This window comes from Colius striatus, chromosome 24, assembly GCF_028858725.1.
Source record: "Colius striatus isolate bColStr4 chromosome 24, bColStr4.1.hap1, whole genome shotgun sequence".
NCBI classification, from domain to species: Eukaryota; Metazoa; Chordata; class Aves; order Coliiformes; family Coliidae; genus Colius; species Colius striatus.
The window spans coordinates 6,486,678-6,502,702 of record NC_084782.1 but is presented as its reverse complement, the minus strand read 5'-3'; the positions used below and the strand labels follow the sequence as shown (position 1 = coordinate 6,502,702).

Genomic DNA, 16,025 nt, shown 5'->3' with positions numbered 1-16,025 from the left:
TGGAAGATTCTGGCTGGGGAAGGGCTGAATGGGGGGGCATTCAGGGTCCAACCCACTTCCCCAAATCCTCAGTTTCCTCACTCCAGCCCACCATCTGCCCCTCCTCCCAGCAGGTCCTACCTGGGAGCCATGCAAAGCAATGGGCACAACTTGGTGCAGGGACAGTCCACCTCCCTGGAGCTGGGGGCGCGGTGGGGCAGGCACTGCCACGCGGCGGGGGCCACCAGCCGCCCTGGCCAGCAGCAGCAGGCACGCAGGAAGCTCTATCTGGCCGCCAGCATCTGCCTTGCCTTCATGGTGGGGGAAGCAATGGGTGAGTGGTGGATGCAGGGTCTGGCTGGAGGCAGACCATGAGGGCACCTTTGGAGGCTGCCCACAGCCCCTCATGCCCTAATTCCCTACTGTGGGCACAGGCAGGGTGCGGGCAGGGCTTTTTGGTGGGTCGAAGCACCCAGCGGGGTCCCTCACTGCAGCACTGGGTCACCGGGTCCCTGGATGGCACACCACCCCTCTATGCTACCCTCCTGACGCTATCCCCCTGTCCCCTCTCCACAGGTGGGTACCTGGCACACAGCCTGGCCATCTTGACAGATGCAGCCCACCTCCTGACCGACTTTGCCAGCATTATGATCAGCCTCTTTGCACTCTGGGTGTCTTCGCGCCCACCTACCAAAACCATGAACTTCGGATGGTACCGGGCAGGTAATAGGGTGGCATCAGCCCTGAGGCTGACGTCCGGTTCCTGGTGACCCCAGGGGGCCCTCTCCCTGGGGACTGGGGTGGGGCATGGGGAGCCCTTGCAAAACCCTCGCACCACATGCAGAGGTAGGTCAGAAGGTACTCATATAGGCAGCAACCCCGAGGGTGGGTACTGAGCACCCACTCCGAGCTCTGCTGCTGCCAGAAAGGTGCTCAGGCTTAGTGTAGCTTGAAGTGGCAGTGTGGGGCATGGTATTCTCTTCACAGAGATCCTGGGCGCCTTGCTCTCTGTGCTCTCCATCTGGGTGGTGACGGGTGTCCTGGTCTACTTGGCGGCCCAGCGCCTGCTCTCAGCTGACTATGACATAGAGGGCAGCGTCATGCTCATCACCTCTGCCTGTGCTGTGGCCGTCAACATCGTGTATGTACAGCAAGCTCTCACCTTCCCTGAGTGTCCCACTTCTGTAGTCCTGGGGATGTCACCACCCACAGTCCTGTCCACAGGATGGGGGTGGCTCTGCACCAGACAGGGCACAGGCATAGCCACGGGGCAGTCAGCGAGCAGCCCAACCCTAGTGTCCGTGCTGCCTTTGTCCACGTCGTGGGAGACCTGCTGCAGAGTGTCGGTGTCCTCATTGCATCCTACATCATATTCTTCAAGGTATGTGTGGTCACGGGAGCAAAAGGGATGCTGGGGATGGGGACAGTGGCTTCAGGCAGCCCTGTCAAGTGCTGCATCCCTTCCCCCCTAGTGCCAATGTGGAGTGGGGGGATGTCACAGAGGAGCCTCACCCTCTTTCACCCCCTCCAGCCTGAGTACAAGTACATGGATCCCATCTGCACTTTCCTCTTCTCTGCGCTGGTCTTGGGGACAACACTGACCATTCTTCGTGATGTACTCCTCGTCCTCATGGAAGGTAGGGATACACGAGGGGGGACCTACGGGGGGAGGCCAGGGCCACAAGGCCACGCGTGGGTGCAGTGGCTCTGTCCCTCCCGCATCTACAGCTCTCTCTCCCCAGGCACCCCTAAAGGGATGGACTTCAATGCTGTGCGAGAGACGCTGCTGGCCGTGGCAGGGGTGGAGGCTGTGCACAGCCTCCACATCTGGGCGCTGACGGCAACACAGCCACTGCTCTCGGTGCACATTGCCATCAGTGAGTGCCAACCCCAGGGGAAGTGATGGTGGAGGAGGAGGGGTTCACCTACACCCTCACATCCCCTTCCTTCCTCCTTGCAGATGCAGGTGCCAGTGCCCAGGACGTGCTGGAGGAAGCCAGCTCCCGACTGCAGAGTGCCTTCCATTTCCACACCACCACCATCCAGGTAGAGAGCTACTCCGAGGAGATGCGGGACTGCCAGGAGTGCCAGCCTCCCCGTGACTGAGCACAGCCCAGCAGCCCCTTTGTACCCCAGGGCAGACTTTTCATGTGTGGAAAATAAAGCAGAGCAAAGGGCTGGGTGCATGAAGCGGGATTTGGGGGGGGGAGGGGGGCGGCGGGGGTTGGGTCTCGCAGCACCAGGGGTGTTATCTCCAGTGTCTGCTCAGAACAAAGGTAGCAAGGACAGACTCATGGCTGTGGCGGCCAGAGGAGAGCAGCTGCTGGAGGCTGGCAGCTTTAATTTTCCCCATTTCTATTCATCTGGGAGGAAAGGCAGTTTACACCACCCTTTTCCCTTCTTTGGAGAGCCTTGCAAGGCAATGGGGTGCCTAAGGGCTGCAAGGGGGTCCTTCACAGCTGGGGAGGAGGACACACTCGCCCCCGCTCTCACCTCTTATCACTCCTCTGTTTGCCCTTGGAAGAAACTTACCTCTCCCCTTGGGGGCTGGCAGAAGCTGTGCCATGGGTTATTCACAGGGTGCTCAGGGATCCACCAATAGCAGAAGCACCAGTGCACCAGACCGCTGGTGCTCCCTGCCAGGCACAGCCTGCTCCCCAACATCCCACAGCTGCCTCTCCACCCACATTTATTGTACTGGTAAAACCCAATAACAAGTAAAACTCCCATCATCAGCAGCACTTGGCTCTGGGCCCTGTCCCTCAGCGGCCCTCAGGGTTTCTCCAAACGTGAATATTTCTTGCGCAGGACAGAGACCTGATCCTTGAAGAGGACGGGGTCAAGGCGCAGCTGGGAGGACACGAGGGGCATGTAGCCAAACCAGTCAGCCAACTGGTTGAGGCAGTCCTGCTGCTGGGAGAAATGCTGGCCACTGGCCATCCTTGCTGTGCCCTTCACCTTGGGAGGAGGGAAGCATGGGGGTGAGGGGCTCTGCTCCCCAACCAGGGGGGCCGTTTGCATCCCCAACCTCACACCTTACCTGCTGGGGGATGATGTCCTTGTGCTGTTTCTGCTGGGTGACCTTGATGGGTGGCAGCTTGGTAACGGCAGCCACAAGGACATTCATCAGGATGTCCTCACAGGTGGCCAGGCCATCCACCAGCTCCCGCAGCCCCGCCGGGAGGAACTCCGTGAAGAGGTTGTGATAATATCTAGGGGAGGGAGAGCAAGATGAGAGGACAGGACAAGTCCCCTGCCCTGCTGGCCCCTCCCCAGCCAGGTACCTGTGGTAGAAGGCAGCGGCAGTGAGGACAATGGAGAGCTCGTTGGTCCATTTTGAGGTGTAGCCCCAGCGCCTCTGCTCGGGGTCCCAGAAGTGGCTCCGCATGAGGAAGCCCACGATGCGCTCAGGGAAGCTGCGCCACACCACAAAGGCAAAGTCCACCTGGCATGGGACGGGGATGTCACTGTGCTGTGGGGACCCGTGAGAGGGGACTCACCATTACCCCTGAGTAGGGGACAGTGGCCATCGCTCCCCGACAGCCCCACGGTGCCCACTGAGCATCCTCTCTGGTTTGGCATGAGGCTTCCCCCAGCTCCACAGGGCTGGAGCCCACAGTGCCCACCGCCTCACCTCACTGGTCGAGAGGCTGATGTGCTCATCCAGGCTCAGCACGGCATCTGTCTGGATGGCCTCATAGGGAAAGAAGCGGTCTCTGAGCTATGGGGTGGGAAAATCAGGTTGGCATGTGCATGGAGTGGGTGCTCCACCTTCCTGTCCATGTCCTGGCTCCTCTCACCTTCCCCCTGCCCTGGATGATGGTCAGAGGCACAGTGGTCTGGGGCCATTGCCCACTTGGCGGCGGTGGCTTCTTCCAGTTCCACAGAACCAGGATCTGCAGGAGTGAAGACCAGCGTGTTCAGTCAGGCTGACCCATCCAGGTGCATTGGTGCTTGCAGGGTGACCACGGCTGAGCAGGACATGCTCCAGTTCAGCTCAGCCCAAAACCATCTCACAGCAGTTCTCAGCCCACGGGATGCTGCCTCATCCCTCCTCCCACTGAATCCCCAAGAGCTGCACTGAGAGGCATAGGGCTCAGCTTCCCCAACCTGGGCACAGTACTGGGATCCAGAGACAGCCCGGATGAGCCTGAGGATGGGCTGGGAGGGGGACTCCATTGGTGAGACAGCCCGGATGAATGCTGTGAACTTCTCAGAGGGGCTAGAGCCTGAAAAAATGTAGGGAGAAGGTAAGTGTTGTCTCACCGAGTTTGCTATGCTCAGCTGGGGCAGGTAGGGTCCTACCATGCTGCAGGTAATAGAAGGGAAAGTCCCCAAGGTAGGTGGAGAAGTTGGGCAGAGCCAAGAGCCCCCCAGGCAGCGCGTTCCAGAGGAAGCGGGAACGGGAACGGTATGGGAGCAGACGGTCCTTGATGACCTGCCAGAAGCCATCAAGATGCTCTCAGCACCCTGGTTATGAACCCAGACACTAGGAGAGCTCGGGGTAGGGGACTCACCTCCAGTGTGGTGTGCACAATCTTGTCAACGGAGGAGAAGTACGCATCCCACAGGAACTGGGTCTGTTGCTGGAAAGCCAGCACGCGCTCGGGGTGGATACAGCGGACAGCTGAGGGGATCTGTGCCATGAGGAGGGAAGCTGCTCCTCATCTTGGCACCCTCAGCAAGGCTGCCTTGCCTCCACCACCTCCATCCCAAGAGACACCCTTCAGCTAAGGATGCTGTGCTACCACCTCACTGTGGCTCTGCCACCTCCTCTCCCTGAAGCAGGATTTGGCCTGGGCACCTCCCAAGGATTTTGAGTCTCAGGAGACGCTGAACAATTCCCCACAGATGCAGCTAGCATGGGACCCCCTGCATCTGCTTGCAGGAGAGCTGCCAGACTCAGCTGGGGAGGTTTCACCCACAAACATGGATGGGGGATCTACCACCACCGGTGTCAAAATTGGAGGGTCCCTTGTGTGCCGGCCGAGTGGGGCAGGATCCGGCCACGGTACCTGCAGCAGCAGCCTCTCATTGCCCACGATGGCAGCTTTGCTCCAGTCGATGGCTTCAGCAAAGGGCAGCTCCCAGCCATCACTCAGCAGCACAGGAATACAGGCAGCCTGTGGCAGGACCCCACACAGGCTGGGACTGACCTCCAGGCCTGAGAGAGGAAGGTCTCCCATCCTCCTGCCCTCCCTGTACCTGTAATGCCTCCAGGAAGCGAAAGGATCCCAAGCGCCTGCCCCGGGGCACAATGCAGAAGGTGGAGTTGTGCAACAGCTCCTGGTAGTCAAACCTGGGATGGAAGTTGGGGTGAGTGTCAGGGAGGCCCCCCTCACCCATGAGCATCCTAGAGGGTCTTGCTGGCACCCAGGAAGGCTAAACATCCTTCCTGGGAAGGTGTGGGGCCAACCCAGGGCAGCGTTAGGGTTGATTAGGTCTGATTTTGGCTCTGAAAAGACAGAGCTCTGCAGGGACAGTGGAGCAGTGATGTCCTGGATGATGGAGGAAAGAGAACGTGGGTTGGAGTCAGGAACTAAATTCAGCTCAGAGAGGGAGGACAAGATAAGACTGTGATCCACAGACAGCACTTGGTTTTCCATGATGCTACTCAGCTGCCTCTGCCCGCCTGTAATGAAACCTCATGCAAAGCCAGTGCCTGAACCCCCAAGCCTGAAACTCTGGTGACTTCTCTGCCATGCCTAGACTCGCCAGGCAGGACCAGCCCTGCCTGCCCTGGCAGCGTTTTGGCAGGAGTAGAGGGCCCTCTGCCCACAGGGTTGCAAGTAGCCTGCCCCCACCACCCCCCCTGGCCCCTACCAAGCTCACGCCACAGGGCTGTGAAAGCCCCTTCTGTGTGGCCAGCAGGGAGAGGTGTGTCTGCTGCCAGGTCCCTGCAACCACACTGGAAAATCCAATATTGACTCTAGGTCAGGACAGACCTCGTCTGTTCCTTCCCACGGGGGAGGAAGGGATGAGGCAGCTGGGTCCTGGATGGGCTGGGGCAGGGACACATGGCCCAGGTGGTAGGGGGGTGAGGCCAAAGGGCTGCTGATCCCCATGGGGAAGGGGGATTTGGGGCTGGCGCCAGCCTGGGGACTGAGGTTGGGCACCCTTCCAGAGTGCTGGAACAGGGATGTGGAAAGTCAGCTCCAAAGCACAAAGTTTTACTCCAGTGTCACCAATAGATGCCAAAAACCCCATTAGTGCACCTTTCCTCATTAACACTCTGGCTCCTGTCCAAGTGACCTGCTGTAGGGGTGAGGGTGCTCAAACAGGGCTCAGACCCTCCCATAAAACCACAGCAGCGATGGTTGCATCCCCAGTGCTGGACATAGCCCCATTGTCATGCGCTTTGCAGGGACCTCCTCACCTGGCTGTGACTCTCAGCACTTCCGTGGGGCCCTTCCTGCTGCTGGGGGCAGGCAGCAGGACGCATCCTTGGGGGCAGAGCAGCTGCGGGCAGCCTCCCCTTGCAGGCGGCCGTCGTGGGGAAGCTGGCGCCAGCCAGGCTGTGGGGCCAAAACCTCCCAATGGAAATATCTCACTCCTGACGTGCTGTGGTTTCCGGGTAATCACGCTGTCAGGGCTTCCTTGTTTTGTTAGGAGCTGGGACAGATGCCCACCACCCTCCCTCTTCCCAGCCTTTCCAAGGCTCTGGCCAGGCACAATGCTGCTGGGGGACTCACTGGCTCCAGAGCACCTTTCCCAAACCTGGGTCAGCCCACAGCAGGGCCAAACCACGGTGCTGGTACAAACTGCCTTTTATCCGGGTACAGAACCTGTTTGTTTCAGGCAGCCCCTGGGACACGAGGAGGGTGATGGAGCCCCCCCAGCAAGTCCTTCCTCTGCTCCTCTCACTGCCCTCCACCCCACCAGCAGCCACCACCCCAACCAAATGGAGACATCCCCAATGCAACGAGCAAAATGTGGCAGCTGGGGTGTCACTGTGCCCACCGTGGTGTGTCCCCTTCCCACTGGCCTGTCTTCATTGTCACTCTGCCACCATCCCAGCTCTGGGTCTCAGGATGTCTTGTCCTGTGCTGGAGGGCAAAAAACCCCCACGTAAGTTTGGGCTGAGTTGGCCCACGGAGACGAGCAGGATGGAGAAGGCTTGGGGTCACACACAAGCACACTACCCTGTGCCATATGTTTCCCAGCTATCTGCTGCCCCTAAAGCCATCTCAGGTGAGTTAGAAATCTGCCTGTACTTGCAAACAGCATTAGGAGATTACCTGGAAGGGCATTTCCTACCCTACCACCCCTCAGCACAGTGCGGGGCTGACTCTGGGCCCCCTGTCCCTTCAGCATCTCACATCCTCCAGTGATGAAGCATCCCTAAAAAGGCTCCGCTGTGGGGCTCACCCTGCTGGGCTGGTGGTACCACACAGTGTCTGAGCCATCCCAAAGCCACAACTAATCCCAGTGCCTGCTGTACCCCAGCTCCACTTTTACCTCCTAGCACCTCCTAAGATGCCTTAAGGATGATGCTCAGTGTAGCCTCTCCCCATCTGCTCTCCATGTGGGTGGCTGAAGAATGTCCCCAGAGTGCAGGATGAGGGCCAGCCCATCACCATGGGAGAGGGTCTGCGCTTATCAGCCCTGAGCCAGGCAGCTAGAAACAGGTCCCAGTGAGGAAGAACAGGAAGGTGAGGAGCCAGTGAACATCCTGCAGCACAGGATGCCCAAACTCACAGAACTTTGTTCCCCCAGTTTTTCCACCTAAGTCCATCACACGCTGCTGCTGCCATCCTCATTTGTGAGGAGAGATGCAGGGGGACCTTCCCACTCCTAGATAAGCTTGGGGCTGCCCATGTCAGGATGCCCTATCAGTTTTGTGGGATTTTCAGTGGAGCCAGTGGGGATGGGGATATTTCAGGCTCATGTCCAAGACAAACATTTATGTTGGGGGAGGGCAGAAGCGGGGAGAAGAAAAGCATCATTCATCAGCACAAGGAAAAGGGGAAATCGTATTAGAGGCGGCCACGGTGATCACAGATAAGAGCCGCTCTCAACAGATTACTCCAACTTTAACACCAAACAGGAAAGCCCTGAACAACCAGGGCCTTGCTCCCCACTATGGAAATGAAACCCTCATCTGTTTTAGGGGAGTCCCAAAGTTTTCTCTCTTGCCATGTCTGGAGGTCCAGCCACCACATACGGGCATGGCTGCACCCTGCAGAAGGGCAGGACCATCTATGGGGTATTCCTCCCTCACCAGACCCCCTTTCCCACCTCATCTCCAACTCACTTTTCATAGTCGACATTATCCTTGTCACAGCGTGTGTCCTTGTGCTTCTCCCAGTCCTTTCCGTGCCTGCAGGTGGTGAGCGAGATGATGTCCTTCCCGTTGTGGATGTGGTGCAGTGCGTTCCTGGTGCTGGAGCCGATACCAGTCAGGTACCGCTTCCCTTTGAACACCAACAAGTATTTCTTTTTCGGGTGAACAGAGTCCTGATACAACCACCCCTTCTCCCCACCACGCTGTGGATGGTCCTTGGAGAAGAGAGGGATGGAGATGTCAAAGTTGGGCCTGAAGTTCTCAGTGTAGAAGCTGGCTTTGGCCAGGATGGCCTGGCCAATATCAAAGCCCAGGTCGTCAGTGTAATTGGGCCAGGTGCCCGAGTAGAGGTTGAAGATGAGGTGGTTACGGCCGTCGTTCCAGAGCGGGAAGCCACGAATTTTCTCATCAATATTATGGACATATTGACTAGATAGATGGTCACGGTCCAATGTGTCAATGCTGAGGATGAAGAGACAGGCTTCCTCGGGATTTGGGGTGTAGTAGCGAGAGTGCTCGATGGAGGTGAGGATTTTGCTGTAACTCTCTGAGAGTGGCTGGTCCCTCTCCCGGGGGTAGGTGAAGACTTTGAAGCCATGCTTCTCACATCTGGAGAAGTTGAAGCAAGTTTCCATCCGGCATCTGCTGTTCTGGTAGATGCTCAGTCGTGCTGCACGCTGCTCCCGAGGTGATGGCAGTGAGGGGTTCCCATCGCTCTGGAGTGCCTCAAGGTCTACAAAGTTTTTGAGCATGGACTGATCTGTCCAGCATGGCCAGTTCCTCTGGGCTTCGGCTTTCTTCCTGGAAAAGAAAGTTAAACGGTGCAGCTGGTCTCTTCCAAAGAAGAAAAGCAGGAGCCAAGAGGCAAGGAAAGCCAGGAAAATGTATTTCTTCCTGGTCTGCATACGTTCACATGCAGCCCCAGCTCCTCATCAGGCTCAGACAAGTGCCACAGTCCAGCTGAAAGGCTGACGTCTTGATGCCCAAGCAGGTAGTCGGATGATTTCCAGCCTCCAGGTATTGCCCTGAGGCCCTCGCAGCCAGTGGAAGTTTGGATGAACTCCACAGTTCTCTTGCTGTCCCTTTTGACCAGGGCTGCACTCGCTTTTTGGAACTGTGTCTCTCCAGCTACAGAGGAGCTCAGTGCAGCAGCGTCCTGCTCCGTGCCCTCGGGTGCAGTGTTTACTTCTCTGGGCCACCGTGAAACGACAATGGGTGTGCAACGGCTTGGCCCAGCTTCAAATCCTTGGGGAAGGGAAGAGGTCCTACCGTCTTGGTCCAGCTGTTGCCAACTCTGTCATCACCAGCAGTTCCCTGAGGTAGGGCTCCCACACCTCCCCAGAATTCTCCCTTCTCCCCTCAGAGCCCCAGCCTGCTCCTTGCTCTGTCTCCAAGCCCCGTTCCCTCGTTACCGTTGGGGACACGCAGCCCCGGGTGGGTGTCAGGCCGTCGTGCCCCGAAGTCTGGCTACACGGTTCCCCGCGGCTCCGGGCTGCATCCCAGGCCGTGGGAAGGCGGTGGAGCAGCCGCTGTGACGGGCTCTCCCGTCCCGCCCCAAAGCGCTCCCGGTGCGCAGTCACACGGAGCAGCCGCCGCCGCCGCGGGGGGGCGGGCGCGGAGGCGTCTCCCCGCTCCGCTCGGCCGCCCCGAGGGTGTGGACTGGGCCTGGATGGGGGTCGGCGGATGGGGAGTGTGTGTCTGTGTCCCCTTGTCACCTTGTCCGTCTGTCCCCGCCTCGGGCTGCCTCTCCGCGTGCTCCGCCGCAGCTGCCTGCCCCCGTGCCAGGCCGACCGTGCGCCCTCCCGCGGCTGGCTGTCCCTGTCCGTCCGTCCCCCCGCGCGGCTGGCTGCCGCTGCCGCTGTCGGCCCCTTCCCCGCTCAGCGTCCGCTCCCACCGACCGCATCTACTGCACCCCGTCCCCTTCGGCCCGTCACAGCATTGGCCCCAAAAACCCTCCCTCCTACCTCCCATTGGCTGCTATTGTCCCCGTGGGCGTGGCCTCCACCCCGAGGCGCCTTCCTATTGGCAGGGCCCTGCGGCCCGCGGAGCGCCCACGTGGGAGTGGGGGGGGAGGTCTGCCGGAGGGAGGGGCGTGTCCGCGGGGTCCCCGCGACGCCTGCCCCATGTGGGACCGCACGCGAGGGTCGTCCCGTGTCCCCATTCATGTCCCTGCTCCGAGGGGAACGGCCTGTCCCCGCTGGTTTCGGCTCCTGCGTACGGCTGCCTTTAGTCCCCCAGCTGCTCTGTGCCTCGGAGGCCCCAAAGCACAGCAATAGTGATACAATGGGGCAGCAATGGGGAGCAGAGTCAGAAACACATCTGTGGCCATTGACACCAGCGACAGCCCTGGGCTCCCATGTCACCTCCGGGATCCAGTGAATTCTGGGCTCCAGTGACTCCCACGGGCTTCGTTGTCATCTCCCGGGTTCCAGCGACTCCCGGGCTCCCAGCACGGGACAGGAGGGCCAAGCCCTTCTGCAGCATGACAGCTCTTGCTGAAGTCAAACTCTGCTCCAAACCTATCCATGCACAAGTGTTAGGGCCATAGCACAAAGCCAGCGGTGGAATGTGGGGTTGACTCTTCCACGGGGCGGGAATGGAAGGTCCCAGCCTAGCCTCACTCTCCCCCAAATCCACAGTGCATGGCCAGGAGAAGTCTTAATGGGGTGTCTGGAACAGGAACTGAGCAGGAGCGTGGGCTGAGTTAATCACTTCCTCAAGTAGCCCCCACCATCTCCAGCCAGGACCCTTGGGGGATGACTGGGGGGGGGGGGGTGTGAGCCCTGTCGTGGATACACAGGGGTGGGCTGGTGGGGACAGGTTGAGTCTTGCAGGTCCTACCCTGCTCTGGCATCCCTGGCCACACCGACCCGCTCTCTGCCCTGCCCCGCTAGCTGGGCAAGCTGGGACATGACAATGGGGTGCTGGGTCTTGTCCATGGCTGTAACAACCTGTCCGGCCTCAGCCTGCTGACACACTCAGCATCTGGGCAGGGTGACACCAGCCCCAGCTGGTCACCTGGGGGTGGCTGGGCTGGTGAAGATGGGCTGAAGTCCGCTCTCCTTATTCCAGCAACCAGGTGAGAGCCAGGGGACACAACATGGAGTGACAGCCCAGGGCCCCATTCAGTCCTCAGCCCGTGCCTCAGTTTCCCCAGATACCACGCTGGGGAGCCCATCGTGGGGCTGCATGCATAGCAGTTTGGAACACACATATTTTACCAAATATTTGGATACTTATTTGCCGGGCCTGGCCAGCTTGGCCCCATGGAGAGTTAATCCCCAGCCACAGAAGGGATTAGGGCAGGCATGGCTGCCTTAGCTGCAGAAAGCGGATTAATGGAGGACAAGGGACATGGGAACTGGCAGTGGGAACCCCAGGGCATCCCTGGGCCTCAGGGCAGGGGAGGGGTGGGGAACAACATGGGGACTGTCCCCAGCCCCGGGTGACAGGAACCTGGCTGGGTGAAGACAGAGATGGGGCAGCCCTGGAGTAAGGCGGTGAGTTGTGCACTGCACTGATGGCACTGGGAGATGTGGTTTTGCACTGGGGGCACCAGGAGCTGTAGTGCAGGGTACACTGGTGTGTACTGGGAGCCATGACCTGGTGTACTGGGGAGAGGGGTCAAAGATGGGGAGCGGTTGGAGATACTGGGTGCTCAAGGGGATGTGCTGTGAGCTGGGGGGCGGGGGGCACAGAGGGAAATTGGGAGTTGAGGTGCCCCAAAAGCTGGGAAAAGTGGTCACTTGAGGCTCTTGGGGAGCACTGGGAACTGTGAGTGAGGGCATTGGGAGCTTGGGTGGGACTGGGAGGCAGTGGGAGCTCTGGGGGAGCACTGGGAGCCTCGGGGGTGAAACTGAGAAGCACGGAAGCTGCGGGAATATTGGGATGTGGGCTGCAACTGAGGATTACTAGGAGCTGACAGAAGCACTAGGAGCTGAAGTGTAACTGTCTGTTACCGGGAGCTGGGAGGAGCACTGGGAGCTGGGGTGGAACGGGGCGGGGGGGGGCACTAGGAGGAGCACTGAGGACTGCGGGCACTGGGACGCGCTGGCACCAGTAATTTAGCTGGGAATACTGGGAGGCGTAGTCCGCGAACCCAGTGCATACTGGGAGGTGTAGTCCCAGGCCAGGGCCCTACTGGGAGTTGTGGCTCCCCACCCCCGGGAGCTGCTGGGAGTTGTGCGCTTAGCAGGGTACAGGGCTCCGTCCCCCGTGTCATCAGTGGCTCCTGTGGGTGCTCGGGGCTGGCAGACAGCCACGCCAATCCTGCATTGACCTCCTTCTCCCATGTCCTCTGTGCTCCCCAGCTCTGCAGTGTCTGGCCATGATGCCTCCCCACAGCCCTCGGTGACCTCAAGGGAGTGTATGGAAGACCCTCAACAGGGTCCTGTCTGGCACCAGGGTGGGAAAGGCCATGGACGATCCTGGACACGTCCTGGGGCAGCTGTGGGACAGTCAGGGCTCCTGGCACATTACCTGCTTTGGCATCATCCCTGCTGCTGGCACAGCATTCCTGCTGGAGCACGCGTGGGGGGAATCAGAGGCAGCCCTGGCTTTGTTTCACCTCCTGCCTGTGCAGACAGAAGCTGTTGCAGACAGAAGCTGCTGCAGACAGCAGCGCCCAGAGCTGCACAGAGGGAGGATTTCCTGGAGTGCTGAGGCTGGAGGAGAGAAGGGTTTGGGTAGCACATGTTATCCTTCACTCAGTGACAGTGGGTGACAAGAGTGCCAGCAAAGACCTTCTTTCAGGAGAAGAAAGGAGAATGGAAAAGCAGCATCTCACTCCTCCAATGCCTGAGTTTGTGTCAACACGATGGCCACGTCCTCATCTCAGTGGTGGCCCTTGGCCCCTCTTAGTCGAAGTCAAATCCTGGGAATGAAGATGGCCTTAGGGGAGAAGCACAGTGCCGTGCAGCATCAGAGAGAATATCTTTCAATGTCTCTTCTGCTCTCCAGTGACACAAAAGACTGATGTGAACAAGGCCTCAAAACTCTGTGGCTTTTAAAGCTTTCAGATTTCTTTTTAAAAATTGTTTTACACCTAAACCCTCAGTTGTAGCCCTGGGATCAGGCTGGGGTGTGACAGCTCCAGGAGCCTCAGGACAGGTCTGACAAGGTGCTGAGGGTAGTGGGGAGACATTCAAGGTCGATGTGTGATAGACAGTGTGGGAACTGTGGGGGACAGACCATCCCATCAGGTCCCATTTTAACAGTGAGAGACAGTGACTGGTGCAGGAATCAAATTCCATTTCCCCCCCCCAAATTAGCATGACTGAGGATCTGTGCTGGCAGCTACAGGGGAGCAGTCCAGTTGCAGGGCACAGCTGATGCAGGCTATAAATTCTGCAAGAGTCTTATGTAAAGGCTTTTGGGAAAGGAGTAGCAGAAACTGACTGTGACTCTGATATTTGTTAACCTAATATTTGTTCACAGGAAGCTGCTTATTCTCATCCCCAGTGCCTCTGGGGCTAAGGGAGTAGGGAAGCAGGCAGATGTCCTTCAGCCTGGCCCTGCATCCCTTTGCTTCCTGCTCTGGACCTGGCTGCTGTGCCCTGGACCGCATTCCTAATTGTCTTTGTGCCTCTGGAGGAAAAGCCTGCCAGAGGAGAGTTCAAAAAAGGCCCAGCATCACTTGGGCAGGGCAGACACCCTCTTTCCTCAGCTCCATCAGCCCCTCTCTGGTCTTTGTGGGATGTGGTGGTCCAGGAGCCCTCTCCAAGCATTTTCCTACTTCACCAACTCACTGCATCTGCTTTAAAATCCATCCCAGAGGCATCTCATCCATCAGGCTCCCCTTGCAAGCAGCACTTTCCTCCAGATTCCTGTTACATGCTCTAGCCTCAAGGCCAGGGGCAGTGCATATGGAAGATGTGGCACAAATCCCCAGCGTAGCATACAAGGAGGCTGTTTCTCCCCACATCCCAGCTTTCTTGGATTGCTTTGCTGATCCCAAGAGGCTGGAAAGAAATGGGCTGAGGCGGTTCTGCGGGAGCCAGCACTTCCTAGGCCAGCCATGTGCATTGTTCCCTGCCACCCCTCCCCAGCCCCCATGGATAGTGCCTACAGGGGAGAGCCCTCTGCTTTTTTTGGGGTGTCCTGGGCTACTCCAAGCTTTCCTGTGCAGTGCTGGAACGTTTCCTGGACAAAAGCAGGAGTTATGGGTTAGTCTAGTATGCTATCTGCTCCCGCCAACACCAGCTCTTGGTTGCTGTGTCCTTACAGCACAGCAGTTTGGGCTTGAATGGGAAGTAGCTGAGGTTTATATCTGTAAATCCCCCATAGTTTATCCACAGAGGGACTTTGCTTTCCAGGAATCACTGACTCCATTGTGTCAGGGGGAGTAGGGTGGGCGGCCCCATCCCTTGCCCCAGAGAGGTGTGCTTTGGAAAGATTTCACATTTCGCTGTGTCTGATCTGCTTTAATATTCAAACCCGGTGGCTTTAAATATAAAAAAACTCCCAAGACTGCCCATTGATATTCCCCTCACAGCTGAGCCTGCAGCATGGCCAGGCTATGAATGGACACATTCCTCTTACCCTTGCTTATCTCTGTTCTCCCACTGGCTTCAGCTTCAAAGCTTTCCACTCTCTGGGCTGGGGGCTGAAATCCCACAGTGTCAGCACTGGCCCTGTTTTTCCTATCCTAGGGCTGAAAGTCTTCTCACCCTCCCCACCCCCAGCTCCTCCTGCCTGCATCTCCCTCTCTCCCTCCTAGGGAGCCTCTTCCAGTCAACAGACCCAGACCCAGCAAACTGGAATTGCCAGTTCCAGCCTGCCACAGCATTTGCTACTGCTTTAAACCCTCCTCATTTACTCAATTGAAGCTTCCCTGTTGATTTAATTAATGCAAATGGAGCCGTATGTTACAACCTCATTGTAATTACCATAACATTGACTGTTGTGGGTTTTGGGTTTTTTTTTTCTTCACTTGTACTTCTAAGGAAAATACTAAGACTCAGATTAACAGCAGTTCATAAAGGTCCAGAGCCTTGTGAGCTGAGCACCATCTGTGCAGTGGAGGCCACAGGAGCCCTAGTAGAGGAGCCATGTCCGGCCATGGGCTGTGACTCCAGCCCCGAAGACTGGCATAGTACTGACTCTGCTCCTGATCTAAACTCTGCCAGCAACCTCTTCAGCAGAGTTCCTTAGATTCCTTTGATTGGTGAGTATATGCTTGTTTTTCTGTTGATTTTCCTATTGGCAATTCAAAACTTTGCTCTGGGTGAAGTTTGGAATAAGAATAAAGTTTCTTAATTTCTGAAGAGAATTATAATCATCGAACGCGTTGGCTCCCAGGCTGCTTTGAGCTGAAAGCTCTAGATGCTCACAGGTGTGAGGATTCAGCTCAACTTCATCATCTCCCCAAACACCAATTCCTCCCTTGCTCGGTTACAGGGCAGGAGCTGGGCAAAGCCTTAGGATCTGGCACAGGGCCCTTCCTTGAGGTCTCGGATGTGCCATGCTGTAGGGGCTGTGGGTGTGATGCTTGTTCCCTGCCCTTCAAAAGCAATTCCAAATGCTGAGAGAGCTCTTCTTCTCTCAGACAGCAGCATCAGGGGAATTTGGGGGTCACAACTGTTTTTTTGACAGTTTTCAGTGCAGCACGAGTCCCATTTCAGGCTGGAGCAGTCTCCTGCTGGCCCTAGAGATTCCTGAGTAAATGGAGGGGGGAAAAAAGGGCTGCAAAGAGAAACTGAGGTGCTGGAGGACAAAGAACATGTGTCAGGTCTCTCTAGTTCAAGGTTGACCTGAAAAAGCC

The 16,025-nt window shown here is 57.8% G+C and overlaps 2 protein-coding genes across 5 annotated transcripts; one reads left to right on the top strand and one right to left on the bottom strand.

The window, feature by feature from the left end:
- The first annotated feature begins 129 nt into the window (after positions 1–129).
- SLC30A2 (solute carrier family 30 member 2) lies at positions 130–2,085 on the top strand. The gene is made up of 7 exons (XM_062014289.1): positions 130–313; positions 556–702; positions 967–1,120; positions 1,204–1,360; positions 1,511–1,616; positions 1,722–1,856; positions 1,940–2,085. Exons 1-7 carry the CDS (start codon positions 130–132, stop codon positions 2,083–2,085), a joined length of 1,029 nt encoding a protein of 342 aa, XP_061870273.1.
- Positions 2,086–2,651: 566 nt separating this feature from the next.
- Positions 2,652–10,171, bottom strand: EXTL1 (exostosin like glycosyltransferase 1). 4 transcript variants are annotated; one of them, XM_062014447.1, is made up of 11 exons: positions 8,234–10,171; positions 5,185–5,278; positions 4,995–5,102; positions 4,497–4,616; positions 4,285–4,417; positions 4,090–4,208; positions 3,780–3,875; positions 3,614–3,700; positions 3,264–3,451; positions 3,020–3,191; positions 2,652–2,937 (listed from the first exon to the last, which is right to left on the bottom strand). In XM_062014447.1, the coding sequence occupies exons 1-11, from the start codon at positions 9,166–9,168 to the stop codon at positions 2,752–2,754; spliced, it is 2,238 nt and encodes a 745-aa protein (XP_061870431.1). In that variant the 5' UTR covers positions 9,169–10,171; the 3' UTR covers positions 2,652–2,751. The 4 variants fall into 4 exon arrangements, with proteins under 4 accessions (XP_061870431.1, XP_061870432.1, XP_061870433.1 ...); XM_062014448.1 differs by having other exon boundaries at positions 3,264–3,424; XM_062014449.1 differs by having other exon boundaries at positions 4,497–4,565.
- Between the last annotated feature and the right edge of the window lie 5,854 nt (positions 10,172–16,025).

Excerpts from the sequence above, each read along its gene's own strand:
- SLC30A2 (XM_062014289.1), top strand. The coding sequence starts at position 130 with ATGCAAAGCAATGGGCACAACTTGGTGCAGGGACAGTCCACCTCCCTG. Across the intron at positions 703-966 it reads CTTCGGATGGTACCGGGCAG|AGATCCTGGGCGCCTTGCTC; the intron begins GTAATAGGGTGG and ends TTCTCTTCACAG. Across the intron at positions 1,121-1,203 it reads GCTGTGGCCGTCAACATCGT|GATGGGGGTGGCTCTGCACC; the intron begins GTATGTACAGCA and ends TCCTGTCCACAG.
- EXTL1 (XM_062014447.1), bottom strand. The coding sequence starts at position 9,168 with ATGCAGACCAGGAAGAAATACATTTTCCTGGCTTTCCTTGCCTCTTGG. Across the intron at positions 3,701-3,779 it reads TCATCCAGGGCAGGGGGAAG|CTCAGAGACCGCTTCTTTCC; the intron begins GTGAGAGGAGCC and ends CCCACCCCATAG. Across the intron at positions 3,452-3,613 it reads TCAGCCTCTCGACCAGTGAG|CACAGTGACATCCCCGTCCC; the intron begins GTGAGGCGGTGG and ends GGGTCCCCACAG.